This window comes from Cinclus cinclus, chromosome 1 (assembly GCF_963662255.1).
Source record: "Cinclus cinclus chromosome 1, bCinCin1.1, whole genome shotgun sequence".
NCBI lineage: Eukaryota > Metazoa > Chordata > Aves > Passeriformes > Cinclidae > Cinclus > Cinclus cinclus.
In genome coordinates this window covers 14,617,325-14,638,155 of record NC_085046.1, presented here as the reverse complement: position 1 = coordinate 14,638,155, position 20,831 = coordinate 14,617,325, and the positions used below count along the sequence as shown (strand labels likewise).

At 40.0% G+C, this 20,831-nt stretch overlaps 1 protein-coding gene across 2 annotated transcripts in view; it reads left to right on the top strand.

Annotated features, from left to right (window-relative positions):
• The first annotated feature begins 9,952 nt into the window (after window positions 1–9,952).
• Window positions 9,953–20,831, top strand: part of SVIL (supervillin) — a 54,632-nt gene continuing 43,753 nt past the window's right edge. For both annotated transcript variants that reach the window (XM_062506974.1, XM_062506966.1), the window contains exons 1-4: window positions 9,953–9,985; window positions 10,109–10,260; window positions 10,685–11,348; window positions 20,449–20,483. In XM_062506974.1, the coding sequence (XP_062362958.1) occupies window positions 9,978–9,985; window positions 10,109–10,260; window positions 10,685–11,348; window positions 20,449–20,483 (859 nt within the window). In that variant the 5' untranslated portion in view covers window positions 9,953–9,977. The remainder of the gene's footprint in view (window positions 9,986–10,108; window positions 10,261–10,684; window positions 11,349–20,448; window positions 20,484–20,831) is intronic.

Sequence of the window (20,831 nt, the reverse complement as noted above, 5' to 3'; positions counted from 1 at the left end):
TAAGGAAGAGAGCTTTAAGGTAAGGTGGAGTTTTTCTTGCCCAGTTAAGATGGCCAGCTGCAGTAACTTTTCGTCATTGCTTGAATCTGCATTTATTCTTTTGTCAGGAAAAGTGATTGCTGGTCCTCTCACAGGACCAAGCTTTTGCTTAGAGCAGATGCTCTGATCAAGCATTGAGAACACTGACTGCCTCTAAATAATGTTAAATTTTATTGCTGACATTGCTAAAGGGAAAGTCCCACTGTGCACTGAGCCTGCTGCCATTGCAATGCCCATCTTTCCTTGCAGGGCATGGATAGAGTACAGACATCCAGTGTGAGCCAGCCTGAAACACTTACCTGCCTGTAAAAACAGGTGGCTGAAGTGGGTGAATTAATTATAGATCCTTGCAGGGAGCAGTCTGGGGGAGAGAGAAGAAGGTGGACACTGCAGAGAAGAATGGACTGGTGGTGTTGCTTCCATGCAGGGCTGTGGCTGCCTCGTGGTCTGCATTCTTAGGGCACAGTTCCACAACACAGAAAAAGGGGATACCATTAGGCAGTTAAGCAAGAAGGCACCTCACATGCCCTCTCTCTTGCCATTCTTGCTCCAGCTGCCTTGGGTGTCCACATCTGTGCTTGCTGGATTCATTCACAATGGCACAGAGAGGAGTCAGGAGTTGGAAACCAACCCTTGTCCCAGGAAGCAGCTGTTTCATTGGCTCAGCTGCACATGAATCCATCTGCCGTAGGCACACAAACTCATGTTTGCAGGCTTCCTTCAGTCAGTGCACACACCTGCAACACACCTGGTCCCCTGCCATGTTGCTTCTTAGGTCCTGCAGAGAGATGGAGGGAATGGGTGTACAAGACACACTGTGCTATGAAAGCAGGTAGGGGAAAGTAGCAATGAGAGCAGTAGAGAAGGACATGACTGTAAAATGAACCTTTTACATAACAGTCCAGGGAAGGAAGTTCTCCTGGAGGTAGAGAAAGAGAAGAACAGTGAACAGCAAGCACCTAACTGACAGGTGTACAAGTGGTTTTTGTACTTCAGTCATAAAATATCAGTCTATGTCATAACTTTAATTGGGATGGCAGGTCAGTGTTACCAGTGGCTTTTGGATCAAACTTCTGGTTGTTTTTGAGCATGTAACTAGGTTAGTAGGACAGCTGGTTAGAAACCATATGCTGCTGCTTCTGCAGCAGATGAAGTTTTCAGCCTGATGTACACCATACACTTACTTTGGAAGTTGCCAGAACAGTACAGCTACTGAGACTACTCGACTAATCCTGCATTATACATTGTTTTTAAAGGAAACAATTGATATTGTGAAATATTGTTGCCTGTGTTTTAACAGGAATCGTCTGAGTTCCTGAACATTGGAGAGTATAGTCAGTTTGTTGGGAACCTGAGGCCAAGCCACACACAAATCCTGTGTGAAACAAACTGGTGGAACCTCATGCTGTTGATTGCATTTCATGAACCCTGATCAAAGGCTATCTTTCAAGCAAGGAAAGGACAATAAATTCCTCTTTCAGTATCTATATTTATCAGGGACTTGAAGAAATAATTCCTTCAAACTTCTAGTTCATTCTTTTTTTATTTAGAGAAATCCATTCCCTAATTATTTTGTAATAAATATTCACAGTCTAGCTATTAAGTGCAAAACTTCATAGAGTTGCTGCTCAGAATCTGCACCTAAATTTACAGCATGGCTGGATGTAGTTGTGGTATGTCTAGAAGAGGGTTTTGGGTGAGTTTGAAGGTGCAATATATTTGGCAATCCAAGTCTGACTGTCTGACTCTGCTTAAGCAACTGAATTGGTGCTGTGACTGCTCCTCCAGCAGAGAGACTAACAAAGCTCTGGAAAGATCTCTTTGAGGAAAAAGGGAAGTCTTGTTAAGGAATTATTGCTTATGAGTTTGTTTTTTAAAACACTTATAAATGGTGATGAGTAGCCGCCTAGTCTTCTGTATTTTTATTTTTTTTTGCTATTTGAAATTGCCTTGAAATCATTCCAATTTAGATTCCTAATGAATGTTCTTACTGAAGACTGTGACATGTCCTAAATATGCCTGCTTTCATTTTTAGAGCTAATTTGATGTATGTGTCTATAAATACTCAATTGTTTGGCTTGACTCTGTCATCTTCAGAGCAATGCTGTCTCTGAATCCTCTGTGCATGGGAAAGCAATGTAATTATGAATTGGATTAAAACATTTGGGTTTTCTCGTGTGCAAACATTTAAAACAAGCAATACCACCTGCAGCTTAGCAAGAGAGGGGAAAAAAATGTCTGAATCAAATAGTATATGAAAATTGTTAATCTTTAAAAAATAAGCCATAATGGTTGACAGTCTGTCCAGAGGGGAAATAAAAAATGGGAGCATAAAGGAAATTGTGAAGGGACTTTCACAAAGCAGCTAACCTGTGGTGCTGTGTAGTGTAGCAAGGGTTAAGCTTAGGAAGTTTGTGGTTATTTAAGGAATTTTAATGAAATCTGCCAGTGAGCAAAGGCTGCAAGCCACCCTCTGAATAAAGGAGGAGGGAGCTCCCATACAGGAAGAACTGGATGACCTTGAGGAGTAATAGAAAAAGGATGTAATGTAATAATACTAAGTGCACAGTTGTGCATTGGGGGCTGATAAATTTTTCTGTCACTTGCAACTGATGAAAGCAAAGCCTTTGCATATTCGTTTCTCATGCAGGATTGAGCAACCACTACAGTGTATCTAAAAAGGCAAATGTGTTGTAGATCCCAGCATTCAGCTAGCTAGTCATATAATAATGCTTTCTCTGTTAAAAATCATATTTTCACAAGCTACTGCTAAGAGCCAAGTCTGGAATCAAGACTACCCAATTCTGGTCACCATACACACACACACACAAAAAAAAAAAAAAAAAAAAAAGAAAAAAAAATACTTAAGACTGGAATAAGTAAAGAACATTGTAACAGATAATCAATGAGACTGAGAGCCTGTCCTGAGAAATCTGAGTACATGTAGATAACCTCTATTAAGAAAAATAAGTAAGGTAACTGACAACACTGGCAGAGAACAAACGGATAGAAACCCAGTGACAGACATTTAAACAGGGTTTAAAGGATCTCTGCCTTCAAAGTCCCTGGAGCTCACAGGAGGGAGGAGCAGGAGTGAATGTAACTAGTTTAAAAGCAATCCACTAATGTGGTTGTTTATAGAACCATCAGGCTAGTGCCAGTCCTGATTCCATGATTTTACCCTTGGAAATTCACGTAGGAATTAGGCATGGTGGTGGGTGTTCATGCTCAGTTCATTTAAACAAGAATTTTGCTGTGGAGTGAATGCTTTTCTGTACAAAGCCCCTTTTCAAGGGAAACTTAAGGTGCTGCACTGCCACAGTCATTATGAAAGAAAGTGGAGACACTGCTAAATAAAGCCCAGGTATTCAAAAGTCATGAGCTGGATCCTTCAGCACTTTTGTCTTAAGTAATTAAGTTGATTTGGCAGAATAAATTTGGGGCTGGTTTATAACCTTATGCCAATATTATTGGCATTTTTGAAAATCATCTTCAGCTAAAAGGAGTAGAAACTGCTCTCAGATGGGAACTGGGTATCCCTCCATCCAGGGCTCTCCAGAAGTGTGTCTGTAAGAAAATAATATATTGGGAGACGAGTAAGAATTAGAAGTGTTGGCAGTGTGGGGTCAGGCATAGAAGAACATCAGAACATAGAAGAACTGTGAATCTGCCCAGTCTCAGATGACACATGGATCCATTTGCTTGTGGCTATTTTTTCGTTGTGTTTTGATTTTTGTTTGGTTCAATTTCTGTGTGTTTGCCCTGTAAGGATACACAGTTCTCTCTAATGACAGCTTATTGCAGCTCTCCATCTTCTATTTGTTATTTTCTGTAGTGGCTAACACTGCTTTTCTTGGCAATACCTGGAATAATTTCTCTAAGTGCAGTTGTTGGAGACAATTTGCAGCAGGTGGCACAGTGCCTGGTAGTGACACAGTCCAGTTTCTTCACTGTCATTTCAAGGGTTTTATTCTCCCCTCAATGTCTTAAAAAGAAATGTTATTTGTAAATGATAAACAGACAAATACTTATGAAAAATAGTAGTCAATATATGTTAAAACACTTTTCAATGAGAATTGTTCTTTGGAAATAGTGAGTACAGAATTCATACCTTTGAAAAAGAAGCAGCCATTTAAAATCTGTCCTAAGAAAGGATTTTCCAACAGTAAGACTGTATGGTTTTTCTTATCAGAATTACTTTAAATCATATGGCACACCACTACTGTGACAAAATGAAGAACCTGGGATCATTGTGAGGACCTATCTGTTACACCTGTCCACACAGTTTACTAAAGATTTTAAGACCTTTGTAAATTTTCTTATGCCCAGCTGTGATAGTCACAATGGCAGAATACAATAATTTCTTCTCTATTTTTATTGATTGAAGAAAAAAAATTTTGCTTGCAAGTTGGAACATTTTCTCCAAAAAGTAAGTCTCTGTAGACAGTTGGGATCTACTTTAGACTATTATGACACCCACATTTTACAGTTAAAATTAGTATATTTAATGGAGATATTTAAAGAAATACTTTGTTTCAACTAAATGGGCAGTTTTCCTGTTTTGAAAAGACATGGTATAAAATTAACTGATCTGATATTCCTATTGGCATATTATAAACTGTGTAAACTGTTCCAGAGAACAGTGAAGTAACTACAATAGGGTAGTCATGCAGAAGGCTTCTAGGTGGAGTGTACATGCAGTCCTGCCTTTGATGACATGTTTTAATATTTATGAAGAATCATTCAATATAGATTATTTTAAATGTAATTGCTTAGTGGAGCATTTTGAAGGCACTCTCAAGTCAGTAATTTAATGCAAAAATGTGTCACAGTCAGTTCCAGACAAGTTTCAAATTATGTTAGGTTTGGCTTTCTGAGTTTCTTTGGGTTATTTCTTAGCTCATTCTCAGGGAAACTATTTTCTTTGGTATCTCTGTTAGACTATCTTGCAGTAAATTGGTTATGTCTTGGGTTTATTTGATTTGTAGCAGAGATATCCACAGTTCTGTAAACCAGATGTTGCTTTCAGTTTTCAGAAGGAGTTCTCATTTGAAGATAAAGAAGAACTTGTGAACAGCACAAAGGATATTGATGCTAATCTCTTAGCAGTACTTCCGAAAGGTAGGTAAGGGAGACATATTATGAACACAAGTGGTTACTTAACAGCATGTGATGTTTCATCTATGCAAGTACAAACCACAGTTAAAATCACTTAGGCACAGATGTTTTGTAAATGAGCTTTCCCTGTGAAGTATGCATGAAGGATGAAACGGGATGAACCACAATGCTCTTTTCCTACATCCCCACTTCATAAAGTTCAGTTTTGTTTTCCTAGTTTCAATAGATTTGTAGCTGAAAGTCAAAACTTCAGAGAGTTTCTTTGTATGCTTAGATTAATTCTGAGTTCAGAAATATTAACTTGAGTTGTTAAGAGTCATAGCTCTTTCCAGGCCCCTTTGGTGGTTGGTGGAATCACGGTGCTTGCATGACCAACTGACTGCACTCAAATTTTTGTCTTGCATGCTAAAGGGCCTGCAGTGCATATGGAGTTTAGTTTGGGGGGATGGGGTTAGGTTTTTTTGTTCTAAACTTCTATCTTAATCTGAATAATTTCTGAAGAAAACAGCAGTCCCATCTTTATCGTTTGACACAGTTGATATAGAGGCAAGAAATAATTCTCTTGAATTATTTAGAGAAAATCACTGTGTGCTTGACCCATAGGGGGTGACATCTGTCTGAAGAACTATGTACAACTGGCACAAAGAGGATCCCTTCATTCAAGGGTGTTGTGGACCTCAGAACTTTGATTAAAATTGTGTTCTGGTGATATATACTCTTTTTGGACAAGCTACAAGGCCAAATGCAGTAATCCCAATGTAAAGGAACTGGCTTGATCTTTTTATGTCATTTGTTGCTGAGAAAGGAGCACTTCTTCCAGATAACATTTAAGTGCAATTTAAGTGACATGCTTGCTTTTAAAGACAATCATTACAGATGTTCAGAAAGAAACAGTGTTGGCAAAATGATGGAATAGAGTGTTATGCATTTATGCAATACAGACTTCTGAGAGCACCAGACAGTAATAATCCTTATTTCCTCATTATTCCTTATACTTAGCCTTACAATCATGTGGCCAGCAAGTTAATTCAGCCTTCACTTGAGAAACCTTATCTGTAAGTTGCTTCTCAGTGATCTAATTTCCATTCCAGGATGTTTCTATTTTTCAAAAAAATACTCTTATAATAAAGGCATCATATTTGGTGTGTACCAGACTTATGAAACAGCAGTGGGAGCTTTTGGTTGCATTCTGAGGAAACTACTTGAAGTCCAGGGCTTTTTGAAAATGCAGTCTATTTGACTTTCTAGAGCCTAATTTTGACGCAGATTTGCACATACCGAGAAATTGAAGGAATATGTTTACTTTTCAACTGATACAGGTTTTACTGGGGCCTGCAGTTGAGCACTGACCATGTCAGTACACCCTTGCTGGCATAAACTGAAGATAAATGCTTCTCCAGCATAGTTTTAAGACCATCACCTTTCCAGTTGTGGAGAGGAGGAAGTAGGAATGAGGCTGGTAGGCTTTGCTGTTGTGTTAGATTTTCTTCAAAATGAAAATGTGTGGTACCTGTGTTGCAATGATTATTTACCATCTCTGAGAAATTAACCCTCTGGCAGGTAACCTTTTGATCCATGTCTATCCAGGCTTCACAAATGTACGTGCTCCCCCTCTGTCATGAACTTTTAGAAGGCTTATTTGATTATTTACAGCATCTGTACTGTAAAAATAAAATTGCTGTCACATGGCTGCAACTTTATTCATGTCCCCTCTGCAGCTGTCAAAGAGGGCTTTCAGCATAAACATGTTTATATTCTATTGCAGATTTCTGAAAAATTTCTATGAATATATATTTCTATAAGCAATATTTCGCCTTAATTTAAGAAGTTTTTAAAATATAAGATGTGCTCCAAATGTCCTTTTTGTTTTTCAATCTGCGACAACACGGGGAACAATACTTTTTTTCCTAAATAATGTTATTTCAAAGTAAATTTCATTTCAAAGGACTACAGTTACCAAAGTTAGATGCCTCTTGACAGTTTACCTCAGAGAGCATCCTACCACAGTATCCTACTCAACATCCTAAAATAAAACCTCAAGTGCAGAGCAGTTTCTGAGCTGGGGCTGTTCTTCCTCTTGCCCTTAACTGACCAATGGTACTTACAAAGTGTGTTGCCATGAAGTAATCTAGATAAGGAGCTTTAGTGTGAAATTAATTATTTTAAGCTTCTTAGTATTTTCTTGTGTGCTGAATCAGATTTTTGTGCAAGCTTTTATGTAGAAGTGTTGCTATTCTTTAGCACTCCCATGGTGTTGTTTGTAATGGTCTCATGGGAAAGCATCCCATGAACAGATGGGAACTGGCACCAACATATTCAAATTGTAAACTAAAAAGGAGAAACTTGGGCACCTAAATTTGCAAGGGCCAACCTGTGTTCCTGGGAGTGAAATGTCTCCAACTGGTTTTTATGTTTTGAAGTAAAATTCGTCAGAAAGAAATCCCTAGACTAGAAGACTTTCTGCATTTTTATCCTCTTTTGGTTTTGCTTTTTTTTTGTGCTTCTTTTTCCCACCTTACCAAAAGAAGAACATTGCTGGAACTGCTTTCACGAAAATAATTCTTCAGATGTTGGCCAACCTACAGCTTGGCTAATTACTAATTGGCTGAAATTACTTCTGTAATCTCAAGCTTGGAAAAAGTGTAAGGCAGCATGGAGTAGTCCCACGCTATTTTTGTCCCATGTTGTTTGGGGAGGTGTTGGGAGACATTTTTCATGAGACCAGTGCTCTTTTTAGGACTGCAAAGTGGTAGTAGAATCTCTGGAACTTCAGCTAGCATGTAGCAAGAGAGTGTTGAGCTAATGCTTTGGGAGTTCTTTGGATGTTCCACATTTGTCATATGTGGACAACTTATAGTCAAGTTTCCTTTTCTGGGGGTGGGGGGAGAGAAGACTTTTGCTAATAAAGGAAGCTTTAGAGCTTTACCAAAGCTGTGTAAAAGACCTCTTCTGTGATGATGGTTTAGGCGACTGTATAAAATGGTGACTAAGGGAAAAAAAGGATCAAGATTTGGATGAAATGTGACTTTACTATGAGCTCTGGAGGCCTTTGACTTGTCTGAAGACAGACAATTACAGGTTTTGTTTTGACAGTGTTTTGTATGCATAGACAGCAGATGTAACAGAAAAGCTCTAATAGCTAGTGGGACATAATTAAACAGAAGTAGATTTTAGGAGGTGAGAGTGAAGTCTTTATGAAAAATCATTTCCTTTGGTGTCGGTCTGTAATGACGGCTGGTTTCTAATGGGTAAGTTCTCTGTTTAATGCAGTTCCACTGCTAGAACAGCTTGAGTAGACAGGGCAATAGTGGAAACTGCTCATGCATTGAGAGAAAAGTCTGTGCAAACACAACATAAGGGCTCATCTTTGCTATGGTGTTGGTTCAGGATCAGAATGTGTCCATTCTTGCTGATCCCACACATTTTATCTGTAGTCCTACTTTCAAGCTTTTCAGCATGTAAAGTTGATATGACAGTCAATGTCAACAGTATCTATGAGGTGTGAGCGCTGGTACTGAGTACAGCAAACTTCCTGGATGAGTCAGCTGAGCTGGAACCCTGGCCAAGCCATGCATGTTAAGTTCTTGCAGAAGAGGGAAGGTAGAAAAGGTGCATCTGACCTTTAAAAGGGTGGTGTTTCCATAATATTTATCTTTGAAGTATCTAGAGCAATGAGGTCTGGTAGCAAGAAAATTAGGTAGGTTTACCTCTGCAGTGGAGCAATGTCAGCTAGACACTCCTGTCTCATCAGGTATTTCTCATGGCAATCTCTGCCAATTTATCAGGTGTACACTTTAGTTTGCTTTAACTTTTGATCGCTGGGTCAAGAGGGTTAGAACCCCAGAGGTGCACTGGCTCAAGAATAGGTGCACACGGCTTTCAGCACCATGTTTATCAAGGCCACAATATGGGGTGTGTGGATGTGCATGCCTGTGTGTGCATTAGGCACGCCCCCACCCCAGTCCAACTGCTTCGCTGGACAGTTTCTGTTCCTGGTGGTAAGAAGTCACACTGCACTTATTTGTGTAGCACTCACTGCTCTAGTGTGGTTTGCACATGCACATATGTGAGTGTATATATAGGGATTACTTCATCTATCGTGCCTCCCCATGGTTCACTACCATTTTGTGGACTATGGCATCTGGCAGCAAGGAGTTCAGGGAAAGAGAAGGAAAGTATGTCCAATTAGAACCGCAAGGGAAAGTTAGCAAAGTACTAAGTGATTAACCACGCAAGAGTATCATGATGGTGCATGGTAATTTTCACTTCAGCAATGAGTCACTGGGATTATTGGGATTTGATCAATATAAGGGTGTGGAGGAAAGTAAGGAAGAAGGAACCTCGTCCTTACTGCTTCTCTTTAAACATAGTCAGACCCTGACCTTTGAGTAGACGGGGTAAGCAGACTTTCCATATTACCTGGTTTTGAAATGGGTTACTAGAGCATGTAAGCTTGACTTCAGCTAATCAAAATACAGCTTGTCCAGTATATACAAGATCTTGAAAAATTCTAGGATGGTATAGCAGATTTGGGATTAGCCTGGAACTATATAGAAGGGAGGAGTCTTGATGGTCGCACCTATGTGCCTAATGCACTTTTGACAGCACAACCCTAATAAACTAGGAAAACAAGATAAAAATGCTCATTTCCTGAAAAAAGTTGTTTCAAACCTCTCGACTTTATTTGACTGTTCCTTCTTATTCTAAAGCATTTTAGCAAGTTTCTAAAACTTACTGTCTTATAAGCTACATAATCTTTTGTTGTCTCAGTTTCAGAATTAAGGAAACTCTTTGAACCAAACAACCGAGATTTTTTGGAAATGAAAAGGTAAAGGAAAAATGTCTTTGGCCTGTAAAACAAAACACACAGCTTGTTTTGTTACCTACTCATAGAAACTCTGCCCTCAAATCTTCAAGATGCCTGTTTTCACATTTTTCACATATTTTTCAGAAAGGAAAGAATAGCTAGGCGCTTAGAGGGAATTGAAAATGATACACAACCTATGCTTCTACAAAACTGCCCAGGATCAGTCACACACCGTTTACTAGAGGAAGATACACCAAGATATATGCGTGCAACTGACCCATACAGCCCCCACTTAGGTAAGTAGCACACGTCAGTCAGTCTTTCACTGCTGAATTACTTCACGTTTGCTACACTTATCAGTTGTGCAGTACCTAGAGAAGAGTTCTACAGAAGAGCTCTGTCAGGTTGTTTGGGTTTGTTTTTTTTTAATTTGCCTTTTAAGTCTCCAGTTGTCCTATTTGAAAAACGTTGATGGTTCTTATTGCTTTAAAATAACTATTCAAATTGAGAATTATTACTTACTAAAGAATTATTCCTAATACATACTTCTTAATTGTCTGTATGTGCTTTTGGGGACAAAAGTGCAAAAATATAATGTGTTTATGCAGTCACTTAGATATGTAGGAAAATAGGAAGCTTTTAGTTCACTCAGTTTGAGTGGTGGGTGGGGTAATTGGAGTTTTGGGAAGGACTTGCTCATATATGTTGTACTTTTGACAGGCAGATCAAATGAAGAGGAGGAAACTTCAGATTCTTCTGTAGAAAAACAGCCCAGATCATCCAGATACCGATCAGAAACCACAGGAGGTAATACAGAACCCTTGTACAGTACAGCAAACATGGATGTCCAGGAGCTAGAGTCAAAAGCAGAGAGAATAGCTAGGTACAAGGCAGAGAGGCGACGCCAGCTGGCAGAAAAGTATGGATTATCTCTTGATTCTGATCTGGATTCCGACTACTCATCCAGATATACACGGACAAGGAAAGATCCCGATAGCGTGGAAAGAAAGGGACTGAAAAGTGAAAGGCAGGATGGGGAAAACAAGGACTATGGCACCCTCTATTTGTCCAGGACTGAGACGAAGGCATCAAAGAATGTGATTTCTGATTCCAAAGAGTACTCCAGCCATGAAGATAAAGATGACCTCTCAAATGAAAAGAGTGTTAGAAAAGCAGGTGACAGTGCCATTAGACAGGCTTCTGACCCTTCAGCAACCTTGGATAGTTCTGTTTCCCTTTCACTTTCTGGACGAGACTCTTCCTGCTATAACGAAGTGCCAACATCAAAGCAAACCCCCCGAGAGTCCCTCCCTTCACCAAAGCGGGCAGCCTCACCGACCCACTTGCAGAATGACCAGCCCTTGCACAGTAACAGCAGGCAAAGGTAAGTGTGATTTTTATGAGAATGTATTTATTACCCTTGAAGAATGTATTTAGTTGCTTTGGATGTCTCAAGCTGGATTAGTTGGGTTTATTGTATCAGTGTGTGTCTGATACAAGAAAGTGGCTATATATTTCTCTAATTAGCTATGTCATTGGTTTCGCTTTATATTTATAGAATGTTTGCTAAAATGAGGCCATTTGTGGGGAGGACACAAAGTAGAAATTGAAGGAGTTCTGGTTCTAAATCTCCTTGGGTTTTGTTTTTTGTTTTTTTTTAACAACCTGTTAGAGTAGAGTGAGTCTTTAACATTCTTTCTTCTATATCTTGTAATTGTTGGCTGGGAGCTTCCAAGTAGAGGCAAGCTGTTTCTCAGTGAAGAATTGAAAATTTTATAATGTCTTCTGCCAAAACAAAACAGTTTGCAGACTTAAAAGCTGAAGAGTATCTTGGGTCAGTTGAAGTAATAGTTGATTTGTTTTCCTGATGTCAAAGCGTAAAAACCCTTTGGAACTGTGATAGTCAATCCTTCAGATAATATCAGGTGTATATGTGCATGAAGGGGCAGAGGGAGGGTTAAAATTCTATGCTGAATTGCTTCAGACTTGGCAAATTTACTATGGCAACAGGGTAATCAGATTCTTCCAAAAGGAAAAAAAAAAACTAGTTTTCACTAATTTTATATTACAATTTCTCACTGTGGTATAGAATTACTGTCAAATTCTTCTGCTGACTGAAAACAATGTGTGACTAGGAATTTTTTAAAAGTATGATTTTCTCTAAGTGCAAGTCTTTAATTTCTTGGTAGCTGGCTAGTTAGAAAATAATAACTGTAAAAACTTAATTTTTAGTTGCAACATTTTAACTTATGTAAATGAGAATTTAATTTTAAACGCATGTGCAAAATGCTGAGCAGTGATGACTGTTTTTAAGAAACTGAGGTAACTGGTATAAACTCAACCATTTATGCTTTCCATAGAGCACAAAAGCTCTCAGTTCCCAGTTGTGAGAAATCAGGAAAAATGTGGAAAGTCTCCAACATGGATTATTAAAGAAGTAAATGCACAGTCAGTGAGCAGAGACAGGTGCTTTGGGAAGAGTACAGGGACACTGCCCAGTTGTGTAGAGATGAGGTTAGGAAGGGCAAAGTGAAACTGGAACTGAACTTGGCAAGGGATGCAAAGCATAGCAAGGACTTCTACAGGTATGTTAGCTGGAAATGGAAGGTCCAAGCAAAACTGGTAACAGTGGACAAAAGAAGGCTCAACTGCTTTTCTGCCTCAGTCTTCAATGGCAGCCTCTCTTTCCACACCTCATGAGTGGGTGGACAGCAGGATGGTGACTGAGGAAGCAAAGTCCCTCCCACTATAAGAAAAAAATCAAGTTCCTGACTACCTCAGGAAGCTGAACAAAAGTAAAGCTATAGGACCCAGTTATATTTATCCCAGAGTCTTGAGGGAATTGGCTGGTATATCTCCATGATAACTGAGCAGTGAGGTGGAGTCCCAAGTGAGTGGAGAAAAGGAAACATTGCACCCATCTTTAAAAAGGGTAGAAAAGAGGATACTGGAAATCACTGCCCTGTCAGCCTCACCTCTGTGCCTGGGAAGATCATGGAACAGATCCTTTCAGAAGCTATGCTAAGGTACACGGAGGACAGGGATTCGAGACAGCCAGCACAGCTTCATCAAGGCAAGTCCTGCCTGACCCATCTAGTGGCTTTCTGTGGTTGAGTGACTACATCAGTGGACAAGGGAAAGGCTACAGATGTCCGTGGCTGTGCACCTGCAGGGCCTTCTACACAGTCCCCCACAACATCCTGCTCTCTAAATTGAGGAGTTATGGGTAGATTGGTCAGTAGATGAGGAATTGGTTGGACAGTTGCATCCAGGGAGTAGTGGTCAACAGCTCAGAATCTTGATGGACATCAGTGACCAGTGGTATACCTTAAGGGTCTGCATGGGAACCAGGATTATTTAATGTCTTCCTCAATGACACAAGGGGGTTGGGTACACCGCCAGCGGTTTTGCAGATGACACCAAGCCAAGTGGTGTGGTTGACACTCCTGAAGGATGGGATATCACCCAGAGGAACATGGACAAGCTTCATCAGAGCCTCGTGAGGGTCAAGCTACATCAGAGTCTCATGAGGGGTTTGGTAAGGCCAAGTACAAAGTCCTGGACCTGGGCTGGAGCAAACCTCTGTACAGGCTCTGTACAGCCCAGTACAGGCTGGGGCCTGAAGGGATTGAGAGCAGCTCTGCCAAGAAGAACTTGGGGAAACTGGTGGATGAGGGGCTGGACATGAGCTGGCAATGTGCACCTGCAGCCCAGAAAGCTAAATGTGTCCTGGGCCACATCGAAAGGATCATGGTCAGGGGTTGAGAGAAGTGATTCTGCCCCTCTACTCAGCTCTTATGAGATCCCACCTGGAATACTGTATATCTGTAGCTCTGTAATCCTCAGAACAGGAAAGACATAAAGTGTTGGAGAAAGTCCAAAGGAGAGCCACAAAAATAACCAGAGAGATGGAGCACCTTTTCTGTGAGGAAAGGCTGAGAGAACTGGGATTGTTCAGCTTTGAGAAGAGAAGGCTCCAGGGAGATCTGATTTCAGCCTTTCAGTGCTGCAGGCAGTTATTATAAAATCGGGACAGACTTTGTAACAGGGACATTCCTCCTTTCCTATAGGACAAGGAGGAATATTTTGAACTAAAAGAGAGGTAGCTTGATACTAGATACAAGGAAGAAATTTTTTACAAGGGTGATAAAACACTGGCACAGGTAGTCCAGAGAGAAGGTGGATGTCCCTGGTCATTGCAAAGGGATTGGACTGAATGATCTTTAAAGATTCCATCCAACCCAAACTATTCTGTGATTCTGTGAATAAGTAATAATATAATACAAATTGCTGACTGCGTTATCTCTAATTTTGGATTTCTTTCTGGATGAGGCTTGGGTCAGTATTTGCATAAAACTAATTTCCCCTAATTGCTGTCTGTCTGTCTTTTAAAGGAAACCATCTGCACCGACCAAGGTGTGGTGTAGTATTTAAGCACCAAAGAGCTTAAATGTAGAATTAGTCTCTTTGGATACACATGTAGGCAATAGGTGGTATTTTAAAGGCCATGTTTGCCATTCTTTAATATCCCTGACACTTCCAGTGCCAGTGTGTTCTTCCTGGTCTGATATTCAGAGATGCAAGAATAACCTCTCTGAAACTCTTGTCCCTGATTTTGAGTGGTAAAAAAGTCACTGTGTCCATGTAGTCCATTTAAAATTACTCTGTGGTGGTCTCCTATAAAGCTATTTGCACAAGAGGAAAAAGGCTAACTCCAGTTTTTCTGGTGACTGCTGTTCTGAAGTCAGTTCCTCATTATATACAGGCTACAAAATTGGTTTCGTTAAATTTAAATTTCATTAGTTTAAATTGGAAAATAAATGCAGCTTGCTTTGGAATATATACGAAAGCTTTTGTGCCTTCAGTATTAAGAAGATTTAATAATTAATCCAGTTACCCACCACTGAGAAGGTATCATTTGACATTGCCTGCATTTGGCTGCTGAAATGGCAGCTTAAATTCAAAACGTGGCTTGCGTTCTTTTGATTGCACTCTTCAAAGGATGAACGATCAAGTACAAATAATTGCTGCTTGGGCCATGCCCACTATAAAAATGTGCCAAAGTACACATTAGGAGAGAAGGAAGTTCCCGTGCTTCAAAACAGTTTCAGATAGCTGCTTCTAATCAGCTTCTGTGAAAAGGCTTTGCCTCCTATTTGGTCAGTTCCATTAGGGATTCCAAAACATTTGGAAAAACAGAAGGTGTTTCAACAGTTGGTGTTTGTCGTTCTAAGATAGATTTGGATTCAATGACAGCGGTAGGTGAGTTCTCAAATTTAAACTTACTTACGTCAAATACACTCTTATCTTCAGAACAGTTGTTGATTTGACCTTTTCCAACTGTTTTTCTTAGAAGAGTAGCTAAGAAATATTGAAGTATATTACATGGAGCTTAATTTGGGGTTTCTATCCCAAATGCTCTTCTCCAATGGAAGAGTTCTTTCAGATGTAGCTGTAAGTAATGGAAAGCATCTTGGATGCTTGTCGCCTCTGGGGAGTGAGTTTGTAAACTTTCATATGGCAGGACAGGCTGTGTTTGCAAGGTTAAAAATATTTGATGTGTTCTACTGTTGCTTGGGGACTGTAGGTGAAGGTGAACTTTAGGACAGTATATAAGAAACTTTATGTAGGAAGTCTGCAAACACCCTTTCCTGCACTGCTGCAGGGCTTTTCAAAGCTCTTCTTTCTTTTTATGCTTTCAGCTTCAAAGTGTAAATAGAGTAGTCAACACAAGATTAAATTAGGGGTCACTTTGTTTCTTAAGTTTTCCCTTTGCCAAGTCGCCCAGTGGCACAGCATGTTTGACTTGTGCTAACCAGGTGGGCATTTCTGAAGCTTTGTGACACAGGGTTACAAGAGGACAGAGGGGTCCCAGATGCTCCTGAGAACTGCTTAGGAAATCTGATGTAGCCATGTGAATTTTTCACTTCATTAAATCCCTGTTAATACTTTGTTTTGGTTGCAGCAGTCTTTGCCCCTTTAAATTGCAAATTAAAAGAATGGTTTTAACAACTTTTTCAGGTGTCCTTACACAGACTGACCCACAATAACAAATGCAAAAATAAGGTTGTGTAGTTGCTTTCACTTCACAGTTTTTGGATAACATACATTTGGTAAAGTTACCTCTGCAGAATCTTTACCATTTAGAATACTTTGTTTATGTTTGTGGGATTATATAATAGTTTCTTTCACGGTTTATCACCTTTGAATTCAATTAGTGGGTGTTGCTTTTGTTTTCTAAAACAGTCCTCTGCAACTGAGTAATCAAAAAATGGAAAGCAGTGGGGAGGGGAGATTGGGAAAAATAATAGGAGCATGTGTTGAGATCTCAGAAATTACCTGAAGTTCTGTTTTCTGTAGTAGTGCAGGGAAAGCAAAACCTGAATGGTTTCTTCAGAAAGATTCGGAAGGGGACACACCTTCACTTATCAGCTGGCCCTCCAGGTATCATAAAACATAGCTGTGTGGCTAACAGTCAGGCTACAAACCTTCCCTTTCTTTCCTTTTACTATCTACATTTAACACTTGCCCTTAATTTTCCTTTAACAGCAGCAAGTGAGGAAATGTTGGTTGTTTTTTTTTGTTTTTTTGGTTTTTTTTGTAAATAAGAAGCTGTTGAAACTTTACTGAAGCATCTGCTTTTATTCTAACTTAGAACCAATTACTATTTTGATGAAGAAGTACAAATTCCCCAAGCTACTTTCACAGCTGCTGTCATTCTGGCTTCCACTAGATTTTATAACTTCTTGTTTTATCTCATTTTGTGCTCTGCAAGCCAGCATATTTTTATACTATGCACCATTCCATGTTAGCATTTCCTGCAAGTAACTCCTTGAATTCCAAAGGAGATGGTACAAGAGAAGTAAAAAAATAATTAAATGGAAAAGTAAACCAAAATCCTGATCAAAGCTACAGGCAGCTGCTTTCTCCTGGTTTGGTAACATATAAAGTTGAGCCCACCATGAAAAACATTGCAGGAAGTCTCTTTTTCATGTTCCTAATTAAAGTAATACCTATAACCCAGTACTAACATTGGTGTGGATGTTCTGGAGAATGCTTGGTACGTGTAGTTTAAAGAATACTTCTTCAGATTTAACTCATTTTATGTGCTTAAGCAACTTTCCCTGACAAGTGCATCAATCTTCAGAGGTAAGAAGCACCAAAATATTAGAAAGATTGGTGCTTCAAATAACTTTGGATATTCTGAATTGTTCTCTTAGGTAATTTGCCTTTTTTTTCCCCCCCAAATCTTACTTTATTCTCTTTTCTAATGATTTAAACCCAAAGAAGTCTGTTGGTAGCAACCCTGGAATTGCACATACTTTGAGCCGGATTACTTGCTTTCAAACAGAGAGCAAGTTTCCTAGCTTGAGTCTCTCTTTCCTCAGAACTGAAATGATTTTTTCATACCCATTTGGGAGGGGGGGAAGTACAGGGCTTTCATTTTTAATGCTGTGTGCATTATCTGCAGCCGCTCGCCCTGTGAGCTGTCTGAGCCTCAGAGAGGCTGTAAAAGTGCTGGAGAGCTTTACCTGCAGTGATAGCCCCAGAGCAAAGGCTGCCCCTGGCTGCACCTGCCTGCCTCCCACTGTGATGCTGTATTCAGTTTAGAAAGGTTAAATAAAACCCTGTTTTGCATGAATGTTCCAGAAGTCCAGAGGTGTTTCTAGAAAACACTGAAGTAAGGTAACTTTTGGGAGCAAGTGTTTTTTGCAAGTTTTGCATGTTAGAATGTAATGAAACATTTTGAAACAGAATGTCTGTTTCAGTTTTTAAATGTCCTTTTCCCTGCCAGCTCTCTGAAGAGCAGCAGCCATGCCATAGTTTCACTTTTGGGTTTCGGACTTGCCCTTTCAATGTTTTTTCTCACTTACTGAAACAGGCTACACTACATGTGACATTTCAGATGTCTTAAATGATACACAAAAGCACAAGTAAACCAGTCTCTGGCAAAATATCTGACGGGCTAGGTGGAGATAACATATTTTTTTCATCCCTTCCTCAATGCAACAACATCTTGGTATGACGTACGCTTCCCAGTGTTTAGACATCTTCAAACATCTGACTGCATACACAAGTGCCAGTAGAATTTGCAATTGCAGGCTGAACCCAACGCTCTGATAACATAAAAAGCAGTTTTGATCATCTTGTTTGTTTGAGACTATGGGTATGTGCTGTTTGGCAAATGCACGTGTGATCTCAGGAGAACATCCTGTATGTTCCCAGAGCTTGCACAGTTACCTTCTCAGGAGTCATGCATGTCCAAAGGGCCATGAATCACCTGACTGTTTTTGAGCAGTGTTGCTGCTAAGACTTGGGGGGAGGAAGGGGTTGCATCATAAGATTGCTTTATTTTATTGTATGTTTTTTTATTTTACTGCAATATTGCTGTCTGTACCCACAGTAGGTGTCTGTGTTCCTTTCCAGATTGGGTATTGCTCTTCACAGCTTTAATCCTTTTTCTTTCTTAAAGAGTAAAAGTTAGAGAGAAATTGGTGAAAGAGGAAAGTGCTCGTGGAAGCCCTGAACTTGTCACAGACACAGTATCTCAGAGAAAATCCCATCCAGTGCCAGCCCACTACATGCCTCTTCAGACAGAGCCGTCTGCCTTTGATAGGGTTATAAATCAGCCCGTCAGTTCCGTCCGCCAGCCAATCCATGGCTATATTCAGCCTGCTGGCATTGCTCACACAGCTCAGCTGATGGCAGCGGAAGAGCCAGCAAACACCACTGCTGGCAGCCTGCTCCTGACAGACAATGTTAGCCTCGGATCAAAACCATCAACAGCCACTGCATCAGAGAGTGAAAAGAAAGAAGCACCTGCTTATGGAGCAAAACCTAATGAAGAAGATTCCTTGGAGGGTGAACAGGCTTCCAAAGGCAGAAGGCCAATTCTGCCATCTGAGATTCGCAAGCAAGGGAAGAACCATGAAGGTCTCTTTGGAGGAGAATTGGAGACCCCTGTGGGGAGTTCCTCCTTTGCAAGCAAGCCGAAAGTTAACTCAGAAGTTCAGAGAGAGTTGGAATGCAATAAGAGGCAGGCCCCCAAGCAGCAGCTTAAGACCCCTGAGAACATAGAAAGGAGTGAAGCTGTTATGTACATACAGAGTGGATCTGTCTTGCAGCCTGACAAAGCAAAGGCTCCTGTTTGGAAAGTGTCAACAACAAAGCATAAGGTCCTGACTCGCTCCATGTCTGACTATACTGTGACTGCTAAGCTAGAACCTTTTAAAAGTAAGGAGAGCATGGAAGCAAATCCACCAAATGGTGAGATTGGCATGGTTGACACAAAAGTCTCTGTTGCCCAGCTCCGTAATGTCTTTCTGGAGTCTGCTAATGCCAACAAGAAAACGGAACTGTAGGTGACATTTCACTCATATTTTCATGTGAAACTTGCACGTCCTTGGCAAAATTACACCCACTCAACAGCAGTTGTTGTTCAGCACTTATAGCACACAGCTTAGCTCTCACCAGTGTGTACTGGAGGCTGAGGTGGTTTGAACCCTGCTTTTGTGCTTCTGCTTGCTAGTGCGAGTTGTGATGGGGTAGCTGGAATGTGTTCGTCTGCGCATGGTACCGGAGGAGCATGCAGAGTGATCTCTGGGGAGTTGTTGAGATGCTTACATCTATGTTTTACTTCTTTCTCCTCTTTTCTTTCCTATGCTCTCTCTGTCGTGCGATTTGAAAGTGAATCTCGGTTTGAGATGTCAACAGCAGGTAGTACTGTATCTGCCAATGGGGACCGTGAAAGAGGGCCACGAAAGGCGAGGCGCTATTTCACTCCTGGGGAAAATAGAAAGACTTCTGAGAGATTTAAAACTCAGCCTATAACATCAGCAGAACGAAAGGAGACAGATAGGTAGGCACGTGCATAGCTCTGTGTAGCATTCTGGCACAGGTGGATATTAACAAGGTTGTGAAAAGATTTGTTCGTAGATTAGAATAAACATTTTGAAAGGTTATTGTTCCTCTTTAAAAACCATCAAGTATTGATTACAGCTTCTTATAAAATGAAATCCAACCCCCCCTCCCCCCCAAACCAATTTGTTGCAAATTCCTCCCATTTGAAATAGTGAACAGTGAATCGTTGTAAAGTACTGTGGCTGTCTGGTTTAAATGTTAAATGCTTTTGGTTTTATATAACAGGTTTCCTTCCATCTACTCTGCTTTATCATTAACTCTCTTTGTAAGCCACCAAAGCTACCTATTTTATGTTAAAAAGCTGGCAGCAAATCTTAGACTTTTATTTCCTGCAAGGTGAACTAGAAATAATTTTCCTTTACTGTATTTAAGTTTGGCTGCAATTGCTTGCCTTTATGCTTTATTAAAGGATGTTCCCAAGTGGACACTTCTGAAACTTGAAAAATAGATAAATTCTCCCACTCTTAAGACTTTGAGATCCTGCTACTTCAGATTGAATTTGAATTTCATTTTTGATGTCTTGTTTCCAGCTAACTTTTTTCTCTTTGATAATTTTTCACTAGGTCAATTTTGTGTGCAGAAATACCAACTGCTGATGGTATGTTGTTATACTGTTTTCCAAGGAAGAAATGGGATCTGATATGTTTTATTTAAACTGAAGAGCTGTTTGATAATAGAAACAAAATCCATTGAAAATATCTCTATGATATACAGTTGAAATACACCTATTCTTTGGGCCATGTCTACTACAGACTTGATTTCAAACTCATTTCACTCCAAAAGTCTGTCTGTGGATGCCAAACTTCAAATGGGAGTCAAGTGGAGAATGGCTTGAAACTTTTCAATATGATTTGGGTTTTATCCTAATTTAGACAATAAATAAGCTAGTTGTTGGGAAAAAAATAATTAGTCAATTTTAGTCACTGGTTTAGGACTTAAAATTTAA